General features: G+C 37.4%; 1 protein-coding gene across 2 annotated transcripts in view; it reads right to left on the bottom strand.

Moving 5' to 3' along the window:
- Positions 1–20,183, bottom strand: part of tnpo1 (transportin 1) — a 36,317-nt gene that overhangs the window by 15,286 nt on the left and 848 nt on the right. For both annotated transcript variants that reach the window (XR_001857897.2, XM_017698602.2), the window contains exons 2-12: positions 18,118–18,193; positions 15,870–16,019; positions 12,353–12,459; positions 6,567–6,700; positions 5,480–5,561; positions 5,092–5,214; positions 3,985–4,103; positions 2,537–2,597; positions 2,237–2,411; positions 2,005–2,157; positions 636–861 (exon numbers count right to left, since the gene is read on the bottom strand). Coding sequence is in view for 1 of the 2 variants with exons in the window: in XM_017698602.2 (XP_017554091.1) it covers positions 636–861; positions 2,005–2,157; positions 2,237–2,411; positions 2,537–2,597; positions 3,985–4,103; positions 5,092–5,214; positions 5,480–5,561; positions 6,567–6,700; positions 12,353–12,459; positions 15,870–16,019; positions 18,118–18,193 (1,406 nt within the window). In the remaining variant the exon portion in view is untranslated. The remainder of the gene's footprint in view (positions 1–635; positions 862–2,004; positions 2,158–2,236; positions 2,412–2,536; positions 2,598–3,984; positions 4,104–5,091; positions 5,215–5,479; positions 5,562–6,566; positions 6,701–12,352; positions 12,460–15,869; positions 16,020–18,117; positions 18,194–20,183) is intronic.

The following is a 20,183-nucleotide window of genomic DNA, read 5'->3' as shown; positions in this document are numbered from 1 at the left end:
CAGATTCTGATTAGCACCAGCGGCAAAAAGGCTAAAACAGCTTTATACACAGCCACACTGGTTCTGACTCGCTGATGCTGCACTTCAGTGAGTTTCAGGCAAGTTTAGAGGATAAAGACTCAAGAGCAAGTCAAACAAGTCGAGACAGCAATGAAGACAATCTTTTGGATGTTTTTTTGGACATTCATAGATCTTCACATTCTTAACAAGTGTTAATATTTAGGGATTCTCCTATGCCATTTGAGTAGTTTCTTGGGCAAAACAATAATATGTCAAATATTTAATAAATTACTGTCTGACATGGATTTTTTTGTCTTTTAAATTATGACTTCACTGGTACTTCAATAATGAACCAACCCAGCATAGACCATTTTTTTTGTTTATCCATATTTGCAACTAATCAATAACTCAAATAGCAGTCGGTTCAGGACTAAAGTAAGGGCAGATAAAGCAGGTGAGATTGCAGACTGCCGACAGGTACATCAAGACAGACTCGAATCTGCAGCGGAATTGTGAATGGAAATGTTAGATAAAAAGATACTATTTCTAGCACTGAAATTAATCAAAGTTTCTATCAGAAAATTACACAACACTATCTGTTAAACATGCAGACACAAACACACAAAAACACTGACCTGCATGCTGCCTCTTGGACACGTTTGTTGCTGTCCAGTATGCGTTTGAGCAGCTCAGTCATGAGTGGTTTGAGGTAGGCATCGGCAGGCTGGCTCACCACCCAGTGTGCGTAGCGGCTCAGGGTCCAGCAGGTGATGGAGCGGACCAGAGCTTTCTTATCAGACAAACACTGCACCAAGTGAGGAATCAATTCAGGCAGGTATGGGATCATACCCTGCATACAACCTGGAGGGAGAGAGTTGACTGATCCAAATCAAGTTCTAATAAATTTCACAAAAAATTGAACAAATGTTCCTTTTAAAGTCCCAGGGGTTACAGTGTAAAATGTTTCAAACGTTTATGTTATTTGAGCGTTACTGGATCCGCTTGTCATACCTATCTGAGAGCTGTGGCATGCCTTAAACAGAATGACAATGCAGAATTGTACACAACGGTGAAAATGCAGAGAATCAAGACTACATCTAAAAGCCTACTGATGGTGTTTTGACAACCAGACTGATGTTCTACCCCCAGAAACTGTCACAGCATGCTCTGCTTGCTTCTCTCTTCTCTCTCAGTAATGGTGACAAAGGTAACCAGACAGCTCATTCTACTTCCACTCTATAAAAAGCTCATCGCTGACTTGCAGAGCCATGTAAACAAACCACAGGACCAACTAGTACGTCTAAAGTGGAAAATGACTTTAGTGTTAATTTATATGTTTTCAAAACTTGTTTTGACATGCTTTTTTCAAAAACTGTCCCTTTTTTTTTTTTAACTGCCCATCTTCTCAGGACTTCTTTGGGTTAAAGCTGTGCAGGAAGAACAAGCACATCTGCCTTGTGACTGTGGTGCAAGCTTTAGCCACCATTATCCTATATATATATACACATATATACATATATATATACATATATATATATATATATATATATATATATATATATATATATATATATATATATATATATATACACATACACACACACACACACACACACATACATACATGCATACACACACACACACACACAGCAAAAGCTGAAGCTTTTGGAATGCTCCCCTGACTTGAACATCACTGAAAATCTATGAGATCCTAAACAAGCTGTGCATACAACACACAACAGAGAATATCACATAATCAAAACATTCTGCAAGGAAGAGTACGTGAAAATTCCTAAACCACACTAGAAAGACTCATAGTTGGCTAAAAAAGCGAGCTTTTGTGTTTGCATGCAACTACACACTGTGTGCCAACAAAACTAACATGAAGCATGGATTTAACTGCTTTGGGGCTTTAGGATAAAAATGCAGGCTATTCTACACATATAACTTCAAAGTTATTTCCAAATGATCCTTATGCATGTGTACAATGTATATGTTACACACCCTCGGCAATAGCTCCTAGTACAAGTATGCCTGACTCTTTGATGACCCATTCTGGGTGGAACAGCAGTTCTTTCAGCAAAGGGAGAATGTGTAGCAGCAGATCTTCTCGAAAAACGTTTGCCAGAACATCCAAAGCTGCCGCAGAGCATTTTCCTGCAAGGAGAGAACAAAGCCAACTTAGCCTTACTCTGCCAACATCGGTGACCTCTGCACTTCAAAAAAGGATTCTTACGTAAGTTCCAGTCTGAGATGGTGTCATCATCATCCAGATCGTCCTCATCGTTGTCTTCTTCATCCTCAATGCTGTCCCCACCCTCATGTTGCTGAGCAACAGTACGCGAGCGATGAAATCTGGGTCGAATGTCTTGCTCACTATCTGGGATTGCTTCATCCTCCTCAACATCACCCTGAAGACACATTCAAAACAAACACATCACTTAATTTTTTTTTTTTTTTTTTTTTAACTGTCTTATGGATCAACGCAAATCTAGGCAGTTTACTTGTCCAAGGAAATGGCTTTGAGTGTGCTTACCTTCAGCAGAATTATGTCGATCTCTGAGTATTTCATTCCATTAACCAAAACTGGTACCAACCTATGACAGAATGATAACCCACATTACCCACATAAAAATAATTACTACAATTTATATATTTCTATAAATATATTATATATTTATATAATTTATATATGAATTTGTTAATTCATATATAAAACGACCAATAGCAAATTTTACATTTGCTTTATCGTTATCTACATGTGACAGTCTTTGCTAAGAAGTGTGTGTGTGATTTTATGCTAAAATGACTTACTAACATACGTTTTATAAGAGCAGAGGGATGGAAGACTGCCATGACTACTGATTGGAATTGGCCGTTTTTCAGTTTAGCAAATTTCGCAAAGTTTGCTGTAAGTAAACATTTTGACAGTCTAGTGGTTTGATTCACAAGAGTAGCACCAAGTCAATATCATTTGCCAAGTCCGAAAAACTAATGTGACTCATGAGGGAAGCAAAAGTAAACACCAATTTTTAACATCATTAACTAGCAACAACACTTAGAAATACATCATACAACTGATTACAGTGAGAATCGGAAGCTAGCACAACTAGCAAAGTTGGATAACACAACACCGATAACATGCTATCAAAATGTAGATTTTTACCAAACCGTGGAAGACAACGAATGGACTCCTTGTTTAGCATGTACACTGAAATACTCTAGGAAAATACAGAGGAGCACAGTGACAATCTGACTACGTGTCAAGTGTGTAATTACCAGCCATTCCATGGAGGTCAAAGGCATTAAATTACCAGCAGAATAAAAGGTTTCAAATTCTTGACAGACTTGCTCTAGGCTACCGCCCTGTGTCTTGAATGAGAATGTCAAAAAAAATTGTTTAGCACTGCTTTAAATCTCTAGAACAAGAGGAGGAGGTACAGACTGCCAAGCCAGAAAGCCATAATGTAGCCTTTGTAGGAAAATAAATGACACTGATGCTGTACAGTACTCCTTGAGTCAATTACACACTCATGTTCCTATGGCACTGTTCTTTGATAAAAACATTTTATCCTGCTGCTGTATTTTTTTTTCGTCTGAAAGTAACTAAGTACACCTACTGCTTTTGAAACTGCTGAAACATTCATTTAATTTGTTGCCATTTTGGTTTGAAAACACAACTGAAAGTGGGAAGCATACGGCTTTTAAACTCAAGTGAAATGAGCAGACTTACAGAACGTGCTTATTTAACGTGAATTTGTTGCAATGTTGGGGTTAAACCAAGTCTTTGCCTGTGCGGTTAAGTGTTGAAGCATCCTGCCCACTGAGGATTTGAACTGACATAGGCCAATCTTGCTAAAGAACAACAATCAATCTGTATTAGCCTCACAAAATGCTTATCGGTCTATATCCATAGTTTCATATCAACTTTCTACTTGTCTTTTTTGCAGATGCATGCACCCCCCACCCCATGTGTGCACTTACTTAGCCAGGTGTCCGCAAAGCACATCTTTACAAACAGGCTGTTCTGCAAGTGTGAGCCAGAACTCACAGGCTTCCAAAGCAACATTCTCATCCTGGTCCTGCGTCCTTTGCAACATGTACTAAGAGACAATAGAAAGAGATTTGTTTAAAAAAACAAACAAAAAACAAAACAAAAAACAAAAAAGCGTTGATTATTAAATGCCTTACATCTGAATGCCCACTAGATGGTGTCTCAGTCTCATCTCTCCTCTACATTTTTCCCATCTTCTAGCATTTGGGGCTGGCTTCCCAGACCCAGATTAAGCCCTAAGCATATACTAAAATGGGTTTCCAGTGGTGATTCACCATTTGCATTGCAAAATTTGGTCCTAGACTAGAATGAATCCATGTCTTAAATTTAGATCTCTAGCCTACACTAAATAGCAGTACTTATGTGTACAAAGCAAGACCAAACAGGTACTAGAGAAATTAAAGTGGAAATCCCATGATTTTTCAAAATGACTAAATCATTAAAATGTAAACAGTCATTCAACATCAAGGCAAAATGGGAAACACTCCAGTTGTAGAGAAACTTTTAACGGAGCATTCCACCTATTTTTCTAAACTTCTGCATAATTTGATGGCTAACATGTAAACAAAGTAATTGGTTTTATTTGAAAAGTGTTTTTATATGAAAACCTCTTTTCCAGAAACATGTACAGAGTTAGAATTGGTTACAGTGGTGGCGATAGCAACCAAACACCTAAAGAGTTTAATGCCTCTAAAAGCTCCCTCACAAAATGTCATTACATAAAATAGTTAAGAATATGCTCCTGATGTCTGAGACTCTGTTTCACAATAGTTTTGACATATGAGGTTAGTCTAAAAGATATTTTTCAAAATCCAATCATGCAGGGTACTTTAAGACAAAATAGTCGCCAAAAGAAAAGAAATAAATTGCATTTACTTCTATTTTACAATCATCAACATTACTTATAAAAACATGTTCACTGGTTATGTTGAACAGATTTACATTAGAAATAAAATGTAAGACCACACATAAGCTCATGGTCATTTTGTAATCCATCTCAAGGCTCTATACTGTTAGAGAGTATGTGATGACCTCACCTCTGTAATGTTGTGCATGTGGGGAAGGAGACGGTCCATGCGGACCTCCAGCAGCATGACCAGAGCCCTGCAAACATTCTTCCTCACCTCTGGCTCCTCATCTCCCGCCAGTGCAAACAAGTTCTGCAACACACAAATAAGCCTGGGGTCAACTCATCTCCAGTCTTCACAGTTTACATCTCCAGTCTTCACAGTTTAAGTATCAACATTCATATATTACTTTTAGTAGAAAACTCAGAAAAACACTTGGCTCTGAGGGCACTTGAGAGAGCGCTGTCAACATTTCAACATCTCCTACCAGAACTCAAAACTTCTAGAAAACAATTGAGCTCCTTTAGATGAAGCTAATAGTTTAAGGTCAGATAAATACAAAAAAAAGAACACTTACTTCAATGAAAGGATCTATGTGCAGCATAAGTGCCTGTGTTCTGCTGATGATAAACTGGTTCACACAAGCAATGGCGTGAGATCTACAACAAAAAGCAGTAACATGACTGTAACTACTTGGAATGTTACTCTTTACAAACTCATGTCCTAATTGGTTCTTGTACTCGAACATACTTTGGACTGATGGTTTTCTGAATATGAATCACACAGCTGTTTTTAAATGCATCATCAACAACAAATAACCACAACATGATGATACAGTCTGAAAGCACAATGCTAGAAATGCATTTAGATGCAATATAGTCTAGCTCTTCGCCACCTCCACTGCATATGCAGAACAAAATTGTCGCTGTCCCATATCTGACGATTCTTTTTTTTAGTTTAGCAGATAGAATAAGCAGCACTCAACGTAAAAATGAGCTGCATTTTGAAACTGTTGGTCTAAACCATTCGGCCAAACTCAATGGTTATCAGGGCTGCTTTTATGCTAATGTATACAGACTAGCTTAGATGTTTTTAGACCAACCCCCACCCCCCAAAGTTTTAGGTTTTTTGGTCTCTGAGGTTTAAACTTTACTGTCAGCATTTGAATGTAGACTGATAAAAAACAGCATACATTAAAAAACAGCAACACCACTGGTTATTGCCATTTTACGTGAGCAGTCTCCATATTTGACATGGCTGTTGAAGTTGGCTCAGCTTTTAATTATTTTTTTTGCTTTATCATTAAAGCAGTAATCCTGGACATGGACGTGTTGTCCCTTTAATGTTTCTGCACCTTTAAAAAATAAAGATTTCAGGAACGACTCAGGAAACTAGATGAATTACTGTTAGGTATGCAGAGAGGGCAGCATGTTAGATGCAGGCTAGAACTGACCTCTGCAGCAAAGCAGATCACAAGACGAAAGGTTAGTGACCACTGGTCTACTGCCTGTTCTGATGCCTCTGTATTTACAAATGAAAATGTCTGTTGTGCATACACGACTGCATCGTCACATCATGTCGTATAACATCACATTATAACGTATAGTTGCTGCTAATATCCAGCCATATTTCATGTTTGCAGACACAACAGAGGTGCTTCCTACCGGATCTTGGGGCTGCTGTGTTTGAAAAACTGCAGAAATTTTGGGATCATGACATTGAGAGGTCGGTCCAACACGTCACTGTCCAGAATCTCAGCCGAATCCTCGCAGATCTTCTGCAGAGCTCCAAAGGCCCCCTAAGAGAAAACGAGAAAGACGTAAAAAGAAGCAAACAGGAGCCTTAGACATGGCAAACACGGTACGATGTCAGGGTACAACGAGACAAAGAATATACAGAGAGTTGCCAGATTATGAAGTAAACCTAAATTGTAGCTGCACTCATTGGCTATTTCATCACAAACCCCTAACACAGATGTAGCCTCAGCACCTGTTGCTGTGCAATTTACCCCCCTGTACCCCATCTATCCATGGCAAGGGACTATATAAATATTATTAGGGTAGAGGATCACTTTTAGCAAAGCAGTGAACATACGTGTATGCTCAGATTTTTTTTGCACATTGTGTATGCTGATTTTTTATAAGAATAGAAGAATTAAAATATAATTAAAATATTAAGAATTAAAATAAAAATCAACAAAGGCTGATCTGAATGAGCATTTCATATTCATGCGCTGTTAGATTACGGAGGAGCATTTTATTTGTCCTCAGAACTGAATTTTGTGGGGAGGTTATTTAAAGGGTATTGTTTCGCAGTGGCACTGACGCTTAAGGTTTTCACTTTTGACTTGAGCTACGGACTCAACATACTGGTTTTGAACTTGAAATGGGCGAAAAGTTTTTGTTTCCAGTGTTCCACTGTTTTTATCATATTTTTAATAACAAGCCATGTAAAATAAAATTTATTCAGCCCTCTAGCTTAGTCTCTTACGATGCCTCCATCCAGGTCATTTACACCAATGCATCGGCCTGGATAAACTGCAACACAGGGCAGCTACAGAAGCCGTGCTGCATGTTTGGCACACGCACATATAATAATTATTAATATAAAAAATATCCAGTGAGCAGCAGTTGCGTGGACGAAAATGGCTTGATGTGAGGTCAGAGGAGAATGGGCAGACTGGTTCGAGATGATAGAAAGGCAACATTAACTCAAATAAATAAAGAAAATCTTGTTGAAAGTATGCCACGAAGAATTAAGGCAGTTCTGAAGGCATAAGAGGGTCCTACCTTTTACTAGCAAGGTACCTAATAAAGTGGCCGGTGTGTGTGTGTGTGTGTGTATATATTACACACACATACACGCATGCACACACGCACTCAAAAGTCATTTGACAGTTTTATTTTTTTTATTTTATTATAGACTTTTATCTCTGGGGTGATCTCAAACAAATTATATATGCTGAGAAAATCTGCAACAAACACCACCTTCTGCACTGCATCGCAGAGGCTTGTGACAGCATTTCTCCAGAGATTCTCATGCGGGTTCATAATGATTGGATCCTGCGCTTTCAGCTCTGTGTTCAGCACCAGGGACAGCACATTGAACATGTCGAATAGCTGTGCATCACAGGCAATGTTCCCAGTTGTTGCAACTTTCTGTGTTGATAACTTTTGAACCACAAGAGATATTGCAAACTGCGGCAATAGATTTCTGAGACAATTCTGGTCTTCTTTGATATGCTACTTGACCACCTTCCCATGGGAAAAACTAGCCCTTAATCCAGTATGGCGGCTTTCAAGATGGTGGCCATGTTCCGGACATAGCCTAAAAGATAGGCCCCTTCACCCATTACCTGCTGGGGTGTACAGATGTGTCATTTTCCCTTTTGTTTCTGAAATAAAACGGTGTCCTGTGACTCACCCTGTACACATTTTGTACACATTTTATACACACACAGACACACACACACAACATATTTTTTTTTTTTTTCCCCCCGAGTGTGGCCTCCAGCCCTTCATCGGTGGTACCTGTTGGCCTCAGGACCTCTGTTAGTTGGATATTTTTGGTTGGCAGACTGTTCTCATGAAATTGATTCTCAGTGTAAACTGCAGAAATTCTATCCCTTACAAAGGCAGTAGTGAGTAATCAGCTCTCGAATTTCTCTAATCCTCAACAATGGCACTGTAAATATGTTTCCATGCAAACAATAAAGGAAAATCCATCCTAGCCTACACAGACCTAAGAAACATCAAACTGCTTCTTCTGCTGTTTAACATTAATTTGGTTTATTTCCAAAGTGCAATACTTGCCAAGGACAAGTCTGAGGATGCTTTCTTGTTGTTAAGACTAGAACAATTAGATTGTTACAATAAATCCTGAATGACTATTGTCACGTGAAGGGAAGGCAACCGGAAATGTGAGCTTCGTATACATTTTTTTTTTCAGTAATCCATCAAACAGGCTTTTAACGCTGCACAGGTTTATCTGCCGCGTGATGTCCCTTACATTCCTATCTCCCTCTCGCAGTGAGCAGAAGAATTCTTCCTTTTGAGCTCATGCACACTTCCACCTGTGAGGAATATAATCAGGCCATGAGACACACGGCACCGTGGCAACAAGAGATGTCTGGGGCTGGCTGTCGCCATGGCAACCGTCTCCGACATCAGCCAGCACTATGCGAGTTGCTGCACGCATCGAGTTGGAGAGCAGAGGAGCAGGAAGAGACACAGTCATGAAGCTTTCAAGGTCAAACCAAGCTGCATTTTCACAAGTCTAGATGAATAAAGATGAGCACAAAAATGCTTTGTATTTAAATCAGTTTGACCGTACACTGAAAATGAGATTTATACTTCCAGTGAGGAAAGTGATTCAAAGAAGAACATCCTTCTAAAAATTTTAAACAGTTTATCAAAAATCTGTGATTGTAGAGGTTGTAAGATTAACAAAACCTTTTGGCAATCTTCAACAATTGATAATAAAGGTGTATTTACATCTGTAAGCCGACATTAAGGCAGATTAAAGGCAGATGATATGCAGCACCCAAAAAATTGTAATAATTGAAGGCGCAGTCACCGACATTCATCAGTGACAGCACCGCTCATCATTTCGCCATTACTGCATTAAATTCAACCCAGAATGAGATCACAAAAATCCATAGCAGAAATGTGACTTGAAATGAAAGGTAATCGATCTAATATTTAAAAGAAACTCACTATGGCTGCATGCCATGAACAGATATATATGTAAGGGGTCACTAATTATTACCTCCTCCATTTTATTTACCTGAGCAGAATTTATATGATATTTTATGTATCAAGCATTATAGTTTATTAGTTCTGACAATACAGTCTGATTGGTTGCATTCTACGTGTGGTCTTATTTCTGATAACACCTTTTTTTCCATAAAGGCTACGTTCACATGTTGTCTTTAAATATTGCTGTTTCATGCCTCAAAGAAGTGCGTGACTAACAATGTGATACAGAAATGGAAAGGTTGCTATGGTGACAGCATTACTGGCAAAAATAAATGAGAATCAGAGGAGAGCTTTTACAATGTTGATTCCACATCTAAGTTTGAAAAATAAATAAATAAAAAATAAAGAGATTGTTATTATATCCACCAGGTGGTTGGTAAGATGTTGCTGAGCAGTTGCTATGGTATCCTACATGGATACGAGGATGCTGCGAGTGTACATGTATTAGCTATTGTAAATGTAAGTGGAGTACACCAATTTTTGCCAAAAAATTCCATCATTCCTTTCCATGGGGGAAAAAAATTAGCGTTGTACAAAAACCATATGTATATCTAAGAAAAGAAATAAAAACAAATGTAATAACAACTGTGTCGCACGCTGCTTTGAAATTGCTAATCACTGATTATGGACTATATAATTCAAATGTAAAACAAATGTATGTATAATCTTTCAATTGCATCAGTTGATTTATTATTACTGGTTTCTGGTTATGAGAATCGGAATGCCCAAAAGACTGCCATCAGCATCGATCACAAAATTTATATTGTATATTGTATTATATTATATTACATAAATTTATATTGGTGGGGCCCTGATTTCAAATGTAGCGCAAATGGAAGGAAAACGGCAATAGCATTGTTCAGTTACTAGTGGGGACACATATGTGACAGATAACATATGACTTGTTTGACATCACTACATAGCAGTCGGAACAGGCCACCACTGTAAACCATAAAAAGGTTCTGTGGCAAAGCTAAATAAAGTCATCTGCAACATTCAAGAAATGTTTGGAGTCTCACACCTGCTTCAAGCTTTATATAGAACTGATAGAACACATCGGCAAAAATCGGCTATGTTAACATACAGGCCATTCAGAACTTCATACTTTGCATTGTATTATGCTCCAAGGCTATTTTTCAGAATGTCAGACTAAGTTAGCATGTGTATTACTAGTCACAATTCAGACGTGATACAGAAAACATTTTATAAAGTTATTTCATTCATGACATTTTATATTAAATTATTTATTACAACTTCAATTTTAAATGCATATTACACTAGTCCATTTTAAATGATGAAGAATGTCTTTTTTGTTCTTTGCATGTAAAATAAAGAGAGAACGCAGCCACAACAGTGAGACAGAGAGAAAGATACAGAATTATTTCATTGATTCAGACTCATCCGTCAACTTCAACACACAGATTCATACACAGTCCCACTTTTATTTACTCCTGCTGGATCCCCTCCAGCCAACGCAAAGCACTGTGGGATAGAATAGCTATTTTTGGGTGCTTGTTGCAAGGGAGTCTTGACCTACACTAACTGCAGCCTGAGAGATCCTCTGTAAAATGCACACACAAGGCTATATATGAGGTCTGCATATGCTTTAAAAGCCCAGTCTAGTATTTCCTCCATTGATTAGCTACAGCAACAATAGATGCACAATATAGTAAAACAACTGAACTATATGACTATATTTTGGCCTCTACAAAAGAAACATGTATAGTTCACTGATACACAAATAAACCTACAGTTAATATAAAACATGCTCACATTAAGAGAGTACATCTGCTTTTTCAGTTAAAGGAAGATCTCACTGATTAATTGGTAGCAACAGCTTTTTGTGTGTTTAGGCACACACTAGCATTCAAAAGTTTGGATTTGAATACTATAAGCTAAACAATAGAAGGTAAAGTTGTATGTATACCATTTCATATGACACGTCGATTTTCATAGTGTACACATCCCCTATATAGCATTTCTGCAACTTTTAGTGCACAATTTCTTTTTATTTGCCGAGTTTCATGTTAGGGAAAAAAAAAAAAAAACACTAAATGAAATTTGCCATAACCTGCACAACCCATATTTTATGTTTTGATCAGATATGTTAAATTCAGCAAATAAATAGTAAATGTGCATTAAAATGTGCAGAAGCATAGTCTTTCTAGCGTATGTGTTTTCAGCAAAGCATTTCATTTGACCAGGGGTGCACAAATTGTCGCATACGACTCTATTTCAAGATGTTTTAGTCAAAATGTCAACTTTCTGAGTAATTTCTTGATCTACCTGAAATTTGATCAGTATGTTTCAAGTGATCTCCCTGAAATTTGATCAATATGTTTCAAAGAAGACACATCTGGGATGTCAATTTTAATATTATTTCAGCTTCCTCAGTCTTTTTTCACACAATCATACAGGTATCTTCTTCTTCAAGGTTTTGGCAGCAATGCTTGTGGCATAAGTAGCTTTTATACTACCATGTGCACCACTGGAATACAATTAGAAACGACAGAGGAAAACAAATAGCAGAAATGACCTGACTGGGCATTTGAGATTATTCTCTAAAGCAAAGCTAACAGCACAGCAGAACTCTGCATTTTACCTCCCAAATAGAATGAATGACAAAGCCTTTGTCAAACCGAGGGTGTGCTGGTGACTGGAATTTCTTTAAAGTGTGTATTTGTGTGACTTACTTCACATGTGTTGTAGTCCTCTGAATCCAGCAGCAAACAGAGTTTGGGCAGAAGCTCTGGCCAGTTCTGTAACTCTCCTTTAGAGGCTATTGTGGTGATGAGAATACCTGAGAAACAAAGTGACCAAAGTCAATGTATAAATCATTTCCAAATTTGGGTGATACATTCAGAATTAAAAAAACATTTCTGGTTTATAAAATTAAAAGCTGTAGTAAAATAGGATGGTCAGCTGAATTCTGTATCAATGCAACAAATTATTAAAAAAACATTGTGTTATGGAAAAATCTTAAGACCAATATGTTCCTTTATAACTGATACTAAGCATACTGTTAATGACCTGCACTGACTGACATGAGAACTGTTTATTTGCAATTATTAAAAATAAAATTCTTCATTTATTGAACTTTGCTGTATTTTACCCCATAACATCTTGTCAATGTTTTATGAAAGCAATAAGCCACCACAGGCCATGTGTCACAGCTACTCCACCACGTTTAAGGGGAACTTACATATTCTGCTTTACTAATTACTATCAAGAGTGTCATATCAAACTTTAAAAAATGAAAATGACGTACACTAATATATTGGCAATTTCAGATTACTTGAAATTATGTGGTACCACCCTAATCGCATTTTAGAACAGGAAAAAACTGACCAATAATCAACGCACCTTACAGGTCAACAGAACAATTGAGTGACCATGTCCATTATGTCAACAACAACAAAAAAAATCATAAACAAATATACGTTTCCTGTTTTTGCTTTTCAAAACTACGAGTTAACAATATTACCTAAAGAAAGCAGCAATTTTCTTATAGTGCTGTACCCGTGTGATCAGAATAAAGTCTAAGAGTATTTTCTTAAAACCAAAAATGAAGTCAGACTGGAAGTCAGTATGTTCACTGGAACATTTAGAGGGGTCCGTCCAGCTTTCCACAATGTCGTCTTTGCCCCTAGAAAAGAACCAAGCTGATTCTGAAGCAACAGAATGGTTAATAAATATACAAAACTCAAGTTTGCTTACAAGTACCAGAATGTATCTGCTGCACCATTTAATATGAAAAGACGTTATTAAGAAGCTAGCAAATAGGAAGCCAACATCAAGAATCCTTCCATGCCGGTGTTCTGACAGACCAAACACTGCAAGTGATCTGTCAGAATAACCTTTGGAGTTTTGAGAATTCCTTAGACTGCAAAGAAAACAAACAAATGGATCCTCAAAACAAATAAAGCCTCTCCTCTCACTCAAAGTCCATATAACCAAGCTGAAGCTTATTCTGGACATATTCCAAGAAAAACTAATTCACTGGAAAAGACCACTATGCTTGGAATTGGAAGAGCTAAAGGTAAAAGAGGATGACCAGCGAAAAGATGGAAGAATACAATCAGAGGAATCATGAACCGGCCATTCAGAAGCCTGGAACATATGAAAAGACATTCTAGAGAAACACCTTCCATATAGTCATAAGGAACCAGAATCAACTTGACTGTACTTAGTAATAATAAACTTATCAACATTTACAAATATAATCATGCTGCATTAATAACATTGGTCACTGAAATTTTACAAGCAGCATCATCTTCTGTCAGTTAGAAGGCTGCTTAAAAAAATGCTGAACATTCAGCAGCTTGTTTTGCCAGCTTTACATGCATTAGCTAGCTAACTACTTTCAACTGCTTAACTCATTTTGTCAAAAGTCACATTTCACATTAAAAATTTGCCACCCGCTCATCCCGGAAACCTTTTTACACACAGCTCTAATAGTGAACTAGCACATTAAAATGTTAATGCAGTTAAAGGACGCTGCAGCCTGAAGAGTTTCATCTTAATCTACATATTTATTATTATATTACTTACTGTAACTCAAAATTATGGGCACACTTAAACAAAGCACCACTTGTTTTATTTTTTCCTGTAGTGGTAATTCAGCTCTCGGGGAACAGGACCTCAGTTTGTCACTGCCAAACATTTTACTGTTACCACTGTACAGATTTACAGACCACATTTTTAATAAGCAAAGACCAAAAAACGGTTCTGCTGTCAGTTTGTGCTAAGGCCCTTTTTGGTGCTAAGCAGAACCATTCTTAAAAAGGTTCTATGTAAATCCATATACAACACACTTCATCAATCTGAAGAACGATTTCACCATGCGAAGAACCATTTAAGCATGAAACAGTTGTGTACAGAACTCATGGTTTTGAATAAAAACATTCTCTTTACTATGGAACCCTTGAAGAACCAGCTTTTTTTTTCAAGTGTAGTCTACCTCCCTCCTCACTTCATCTCTCTTAGGAACTTGTATACAGTGATGCAATGAGTGATGTCAGCAACACTGTCCCAGTTTTTCACAAACTTCATGCCCTGACTCCTGCACTGCTTACGCTGCGCAAATACATCTGTGAGGGCTCAAGACAAGAGGGTAGAGAACTGGAATTAACCTCTGACTATGCTGTGGGTCAGTATGATGTTTAGGAACAGAATCCAGAACCTCCAAGACCATAGTCATAGTTAAGAAGTAAAGAAGAGAATGAAAAGCAAAAGAGAGAGAGAGAGAGAGAGAGAGAGAGAGAGAGAGAGAGAGAGAGAGAGAGAGAGAGAGAGAGAGAGAGAGAGAACGATCACACTTTTTTTCTAATCTGAATTAGGAAAACCTGGGCCAACAGTGATAACCAATAATTAACACCTTGTACTGGTAAATTGTGATACCAATAATCAGTATGTGTACTTCTCGTTTAATTTTAAAATAGACTTCAAATGCAGTTGTAGGCAAAGATTTTCCATTTACTTGCGGTTTACTTGCGGAGTCTAACATATTGGAAATAAACACACATACACACACACACACACACACACACATATAAAGTACAGGCCATTATTTTACATTTCATTCAACCCTCCAAATGCATTACATTTCACAAATAAACAGTAACTGTGCATTAAAACTCTGCCTTCTGTAGATGATGTGTTAACTAATTTGAGGTGCTCAAATTCTGGCAAACAATTGTAAAAGGTAAATATATGGATTACTGATTATTTTTACACAGCCATGATTATTGTAAATGTGTATATTTAGGAGACACTTATCAAGAGCAACTTATAGTGGTGGGTGAATGTGATGTTAGGAGTCTTGCCCAAGGACTTTTATTGTTACAGCAGTGCCTGCTTCTGCCTGGATGACAGTGTCATTATCCACTATGCCATCCATTTGAAATTGACATTTTTGTTTATTTATTTTCAAAGTGAAAAAAGTTAATAGATTGTCTAGAGAGAACAAACAAAACATAAAATGTAAAATGTGCCACAGAAATGTACATTCCACACTGTATGTAAATAAACAGTAATTGTTTGTTAAAATGTTGATGATAATGATATTAACATTATCAAACTGATAATCGCATTTTTCATTTATTGTTGAATGACACACCAGCCACTGATATATATCATACACCCTTAATCTGGATGGTGATCAGCATCCTGTAAGAATTTGGACAGTTGTGATGTTAGGACCCTACTCACCCACTGTGGCTCTAATGAGAGGTGAAGAGTCTCCGATGTTCTGCAAGCACTCGTGTTTGATGAAGTCAGAGACTCCGTTGGGAAAGTTCTGGTAGTGGGCTTTAACATTGTTCTTCAAGATCAGTCCACTCAGGGAACGAGTGGGCTCATCTGCAAAGATAAGGGAACAAAAGGAAATTAGGAACTATACAAAGCTACTTACTGTCTGTTCTGTTATGACATTCAACAGCTGCCTCTCTCTCATCATATGATTTAAGTTAAAGGTGAATTCCAGATATTTTTTCATTATTAAGATGTAAACAAAGTCATTCTTCATAGCATAAAGGAACTTACAGCCAGAAGTATTGATAACAGAAGTTATACGAAACATACCACTGAAAGAGTTAATGCCTCTAAAAGCTACATCACAATAAATAATGTTTTGGTATAAACAGTCCTTCATGGCAGAGAGGTACATGGAGGGTGTTGTAAGGCAAAACAGCACCCAAAGAAAACATATTCTTTTTAATTAACCACCATTTTAACATCAACAATGTCGTTTTGAATATAAATTGGCTTTATATGCAATATAGCCATCGCAATCCCGGAGTTAGCAACCATTTCGCATCACTCTATTCACATTTAATGTTCATATTTCAACCAGGTTTTGTTCTTATCTTTTTATCACCTTTCTCAAAAAGAGGAGAGGGTGGAGAAAGACATGACAGCAACATGCAGTATTCAGTGTACATGGTTTTAGTTCAAAAGTAAAGTTCTTGAATTGAATCACATACACTCTCCCAATTACTAATAGCTGACTGCTTTGTTCTGTTGAGCCTGGCTGTAAGACACTCCATGCAAACTATGTTTAGAAAACTGGACATCCAGAAGTTTATAAATGTTTTTTTGTGTGGCTGTAAATCCTGCCAACAGCATTTTGAGTCATAGAAAACTGTCTGAATCATCGTTTAACAGACAAAAATTAGGCTATAACGGAATGCTGAGACCAAGTAATCCTGAGAATATATCTACTGTAGTGGTCCATAAATCTGCTACTTCAGGATTTTCCCAGAACATGTATATTAATGTACTGTGTGCAGATATTCAGCTGTCGATCTGGTGTCCTCTACAAGGTACTCATAACTGCAAATGCTTGACAGGACAGTCTGCCAGGATGTTATATATAAGTGATACTTTGCCCAGTAGATTTTCCAAAGCTCTTATTCCATTATCTTATGACAGTATGCACTGGATGAGCCCTTGGAGCATTGGCCTACAACACTTTGTATGTCTGAAATGCTGAGTGAAGTTGTAAACAAACAAAGAGTAAAGAGAGAGGAAGATTAAAATGTATCTTAAGATCAGTGAATGAAAAATGCACAAATTTCGAAAGAATCATGGATTTCCCCTTAAATTTAACCACAAATGCATGCATGAGTTCAGGAAGAAATTCCTTTTGCTGCACAATCACAGTCTTTCAATGTCGGAATTCCAGAAATGATATGTGTATACATGCAGTACTGAAGCAAACAATCAAAACGCTCTTAGGTTAGACCAAAAAGAAACACTGCAGTTATAAAGCAAGTTCTAAAAATGAAATGGACTAAGTGTTTACTAAATTACTAAAGGTTTAGTTTTATTCTCCTCAAGCAATCACATTGTGATTAATTTGTGTGTAATGTCCAAATTTCAAATATGATACCCCTCTGCTCCAAGCATATGACAAAATTAGCACAATCCTATGGGGTATCAACAATAAGGCCATCTTAATCAACAAAGACAATTCGTGTTCTGAAGAGAGCAGCCGTAAACGCGATGGACACCAGTGGTTTAAAATTAGAGTGACCCATATTCTCAAACAGCTCATTCTGGGAATGAGCAATATGACAATATTTTATTATGTCACAATATCCTCTGGATGTCATCAGTTCTTAGACTGAATTGCATGTTTTATTACAAGCAGCACGTTTAGTACAGTTTAATTGGCTTTAGTGCAGCATAATAAGAGAAACATACAATAAGAATCACCATATTGCCTTTTAATATATTCTTTAAATTTGTCTCTTATCCATTTTTTCTGTTCCAACTTGTCAAATCTCAATATTAAATAACATTTTGCACACAGTGTATCATGATATTACAGGTCATATCATCTACCCCTTGTTTATTCCTGAAACCTCTACTGTACAGAAGCTTGTAAATAACAATAAGAAGAAGAAGAAGGAGATGACATTCACCTACTACAAAGTGTGAGCATAAGATACTGTACCTTCTGACTTCAGCTTGGTGAGCACAAATATCAAGTAATTGTTGAAGTCTGGAAACTGATTGAGCTGTTCAAGTTTCTGTGAAGCAGGTTAAAGAGTGTAGTTTTCATAGTGGTATATTAGATGAAGAGACAAACACAGCAAGCAGAACCTGTACATGTTACCTTAAACATCATTTAAATGGCCTGTGACTATTCTTACCTTTGAACAGGACACACCCAGTTCAGCTTTCATAAAATGACAAATTTGGCTAATGCTGCTTAAAACCCAGAAACTGGCTGGAGCAAATGGTCCAAAAATAGCCCATCTTTAAAAATAAAATGCAAAGCTTTTAGAGCTGCTTGTGAATGAAAATCAGCCTGTTTAGGAGAGCTCGGGGCTTCCTCATCTTCAGCAAAGAAATCTTTAACCACCTGTTTCGTATCAGCAGGATTAAATGCTTTGATTGTTCATCGAGTTACAAACAAGGACAGGCGTAGATGACATGTAGAGGAAATGTGTGTTTTAAATGCATTGCACACACTTAAAACTTGTCTGCTTAGAGACATATAAGAAAAACAAGTAACATAATTCTTACTACATCTGTAACCATTACAAGAATTTGAACTCTATTGGATTACTATGCCCCTAGAAAACACGATTACATTTCTATAACACATCACTTTGAACCGCTCATCACTGAGTGGTTCTGTAAGTCACATGTACATTATTTAAATCACCCTCTTGGTGGCTTTATTTAACCCCACTTGAAGCATACAAACAACTCAGAGTGAGAGCTAGCCAAGCTACAGTACAGACTCTACATGGTGGGATTAGCTGTAACGCAGTGTTACAACTAGGCATCCCAAGAGAAACAAAGTGAGACGTCCATATTCCCCCATATAAACAGTTTATTCTTTTGAGGGTTTTATACATATTCAGCAGAAATAAAATAATAATAATAATAATAATAATAATAATAATAAAATTCGGTTTTCTCATGCTGATAGTTGCTGTTCTACTTTGCGCTCTTAAATAAATCTGACACGGCCTGTTTTCACTAGATTTATGTTTATGCAGGTATTGCTTTTGTATTTGAGGTGGAAAACTTATCTGGGTTAAACATCACAGAATTAGACTTATTTAGGTAATTATGTTTACGTCTATTCACTGGATTTCTACACAGACCGTTACGATTCAGCTGAACTGTTCACAAAAGCTTTGTTTTCCTTCGTGGCAAAGATGTGCAGGTTGTTTTATTAAATAAATGTATTACTCTTGCTAATATACTTCCAATATTATTATGCTACAAACAAAATGTGTTAGGCTGTACCCACCCCCCTCCCCTCCCCCCCTCCCCTCCTCCCCTATATACAGCGCTCAGGCACAAGGTCACTGCTTAACCTAATACACATTAATCTAATCTAATCGTTATTGTGTGACAATATATGCCAACATGTCTGTATCCATAGGTATAGCCCTACGTGTTAAAAGCTCTGTTCTAGAGAAACAGTCTGAACTGTTAACAGTGGTGATGGTAGAAATTGTTTAAAGCCTCTAAAAGCTCCCTCATAAAGTTATTACATAAAATGGTTAAGAACAGTTTTGGCCTAGAACGTAGTTTGATCAACTTATCTTAATCTATTTGTGGTGGAGGGACACATGAAGTGTTCTCAGACAAACTGGGTCCAAAAAGGAAACTCACTCTACCTTATTTTACCACCACCACCACATATAAACACAAGTGTGAGTTCACTGGCGGTTATATTCGTGTTAGAGGCATCGAGACACCTGGTTCCTATTAACACCACTGTAAAGAAACGAGCGAGTTTCTCTACAAATGAACCGTTTCACAACAAACCACTTCAATAGCTCTGACATGTTGCCTGACGTTCACACAGTGGGATTAATATCGACATGCCACACGGTGTAGTCAGCTACTGTCGTTACTGAGCTATTAACAGCAACAGAATCGTCTGTGATGGTTTCATCAGTCATTTTACCTACTAATGTTCATCATACCGACCGACACTGTGTACACGGCTCTGACTCCTGAGCTAGGTGCTCGAAAGGGCGTGAACCGTTAGGC

The sequence above is a fragment of the Pygocentrus nattereri genome, chromosome 23 (assembly GCF_015220715.1).
Source record: "Pygocentrus nattereri isolate fPygNat1 chromosome 23, fPygNat1.pri, whole genome shotgun sequence".
Taxonomy (NCBI): Eukaryota; Metazoa; Chordata; class Actinopteri; order Characiformes; family Serrasalmidae; genus Pygocentrus; species Pygocentrus nattereri.
The sequence above is the reverse complement of the archived record's forward strand: the minus strand, read 5'-3'. Positions and strand labels throughout refer to the sequence as shown.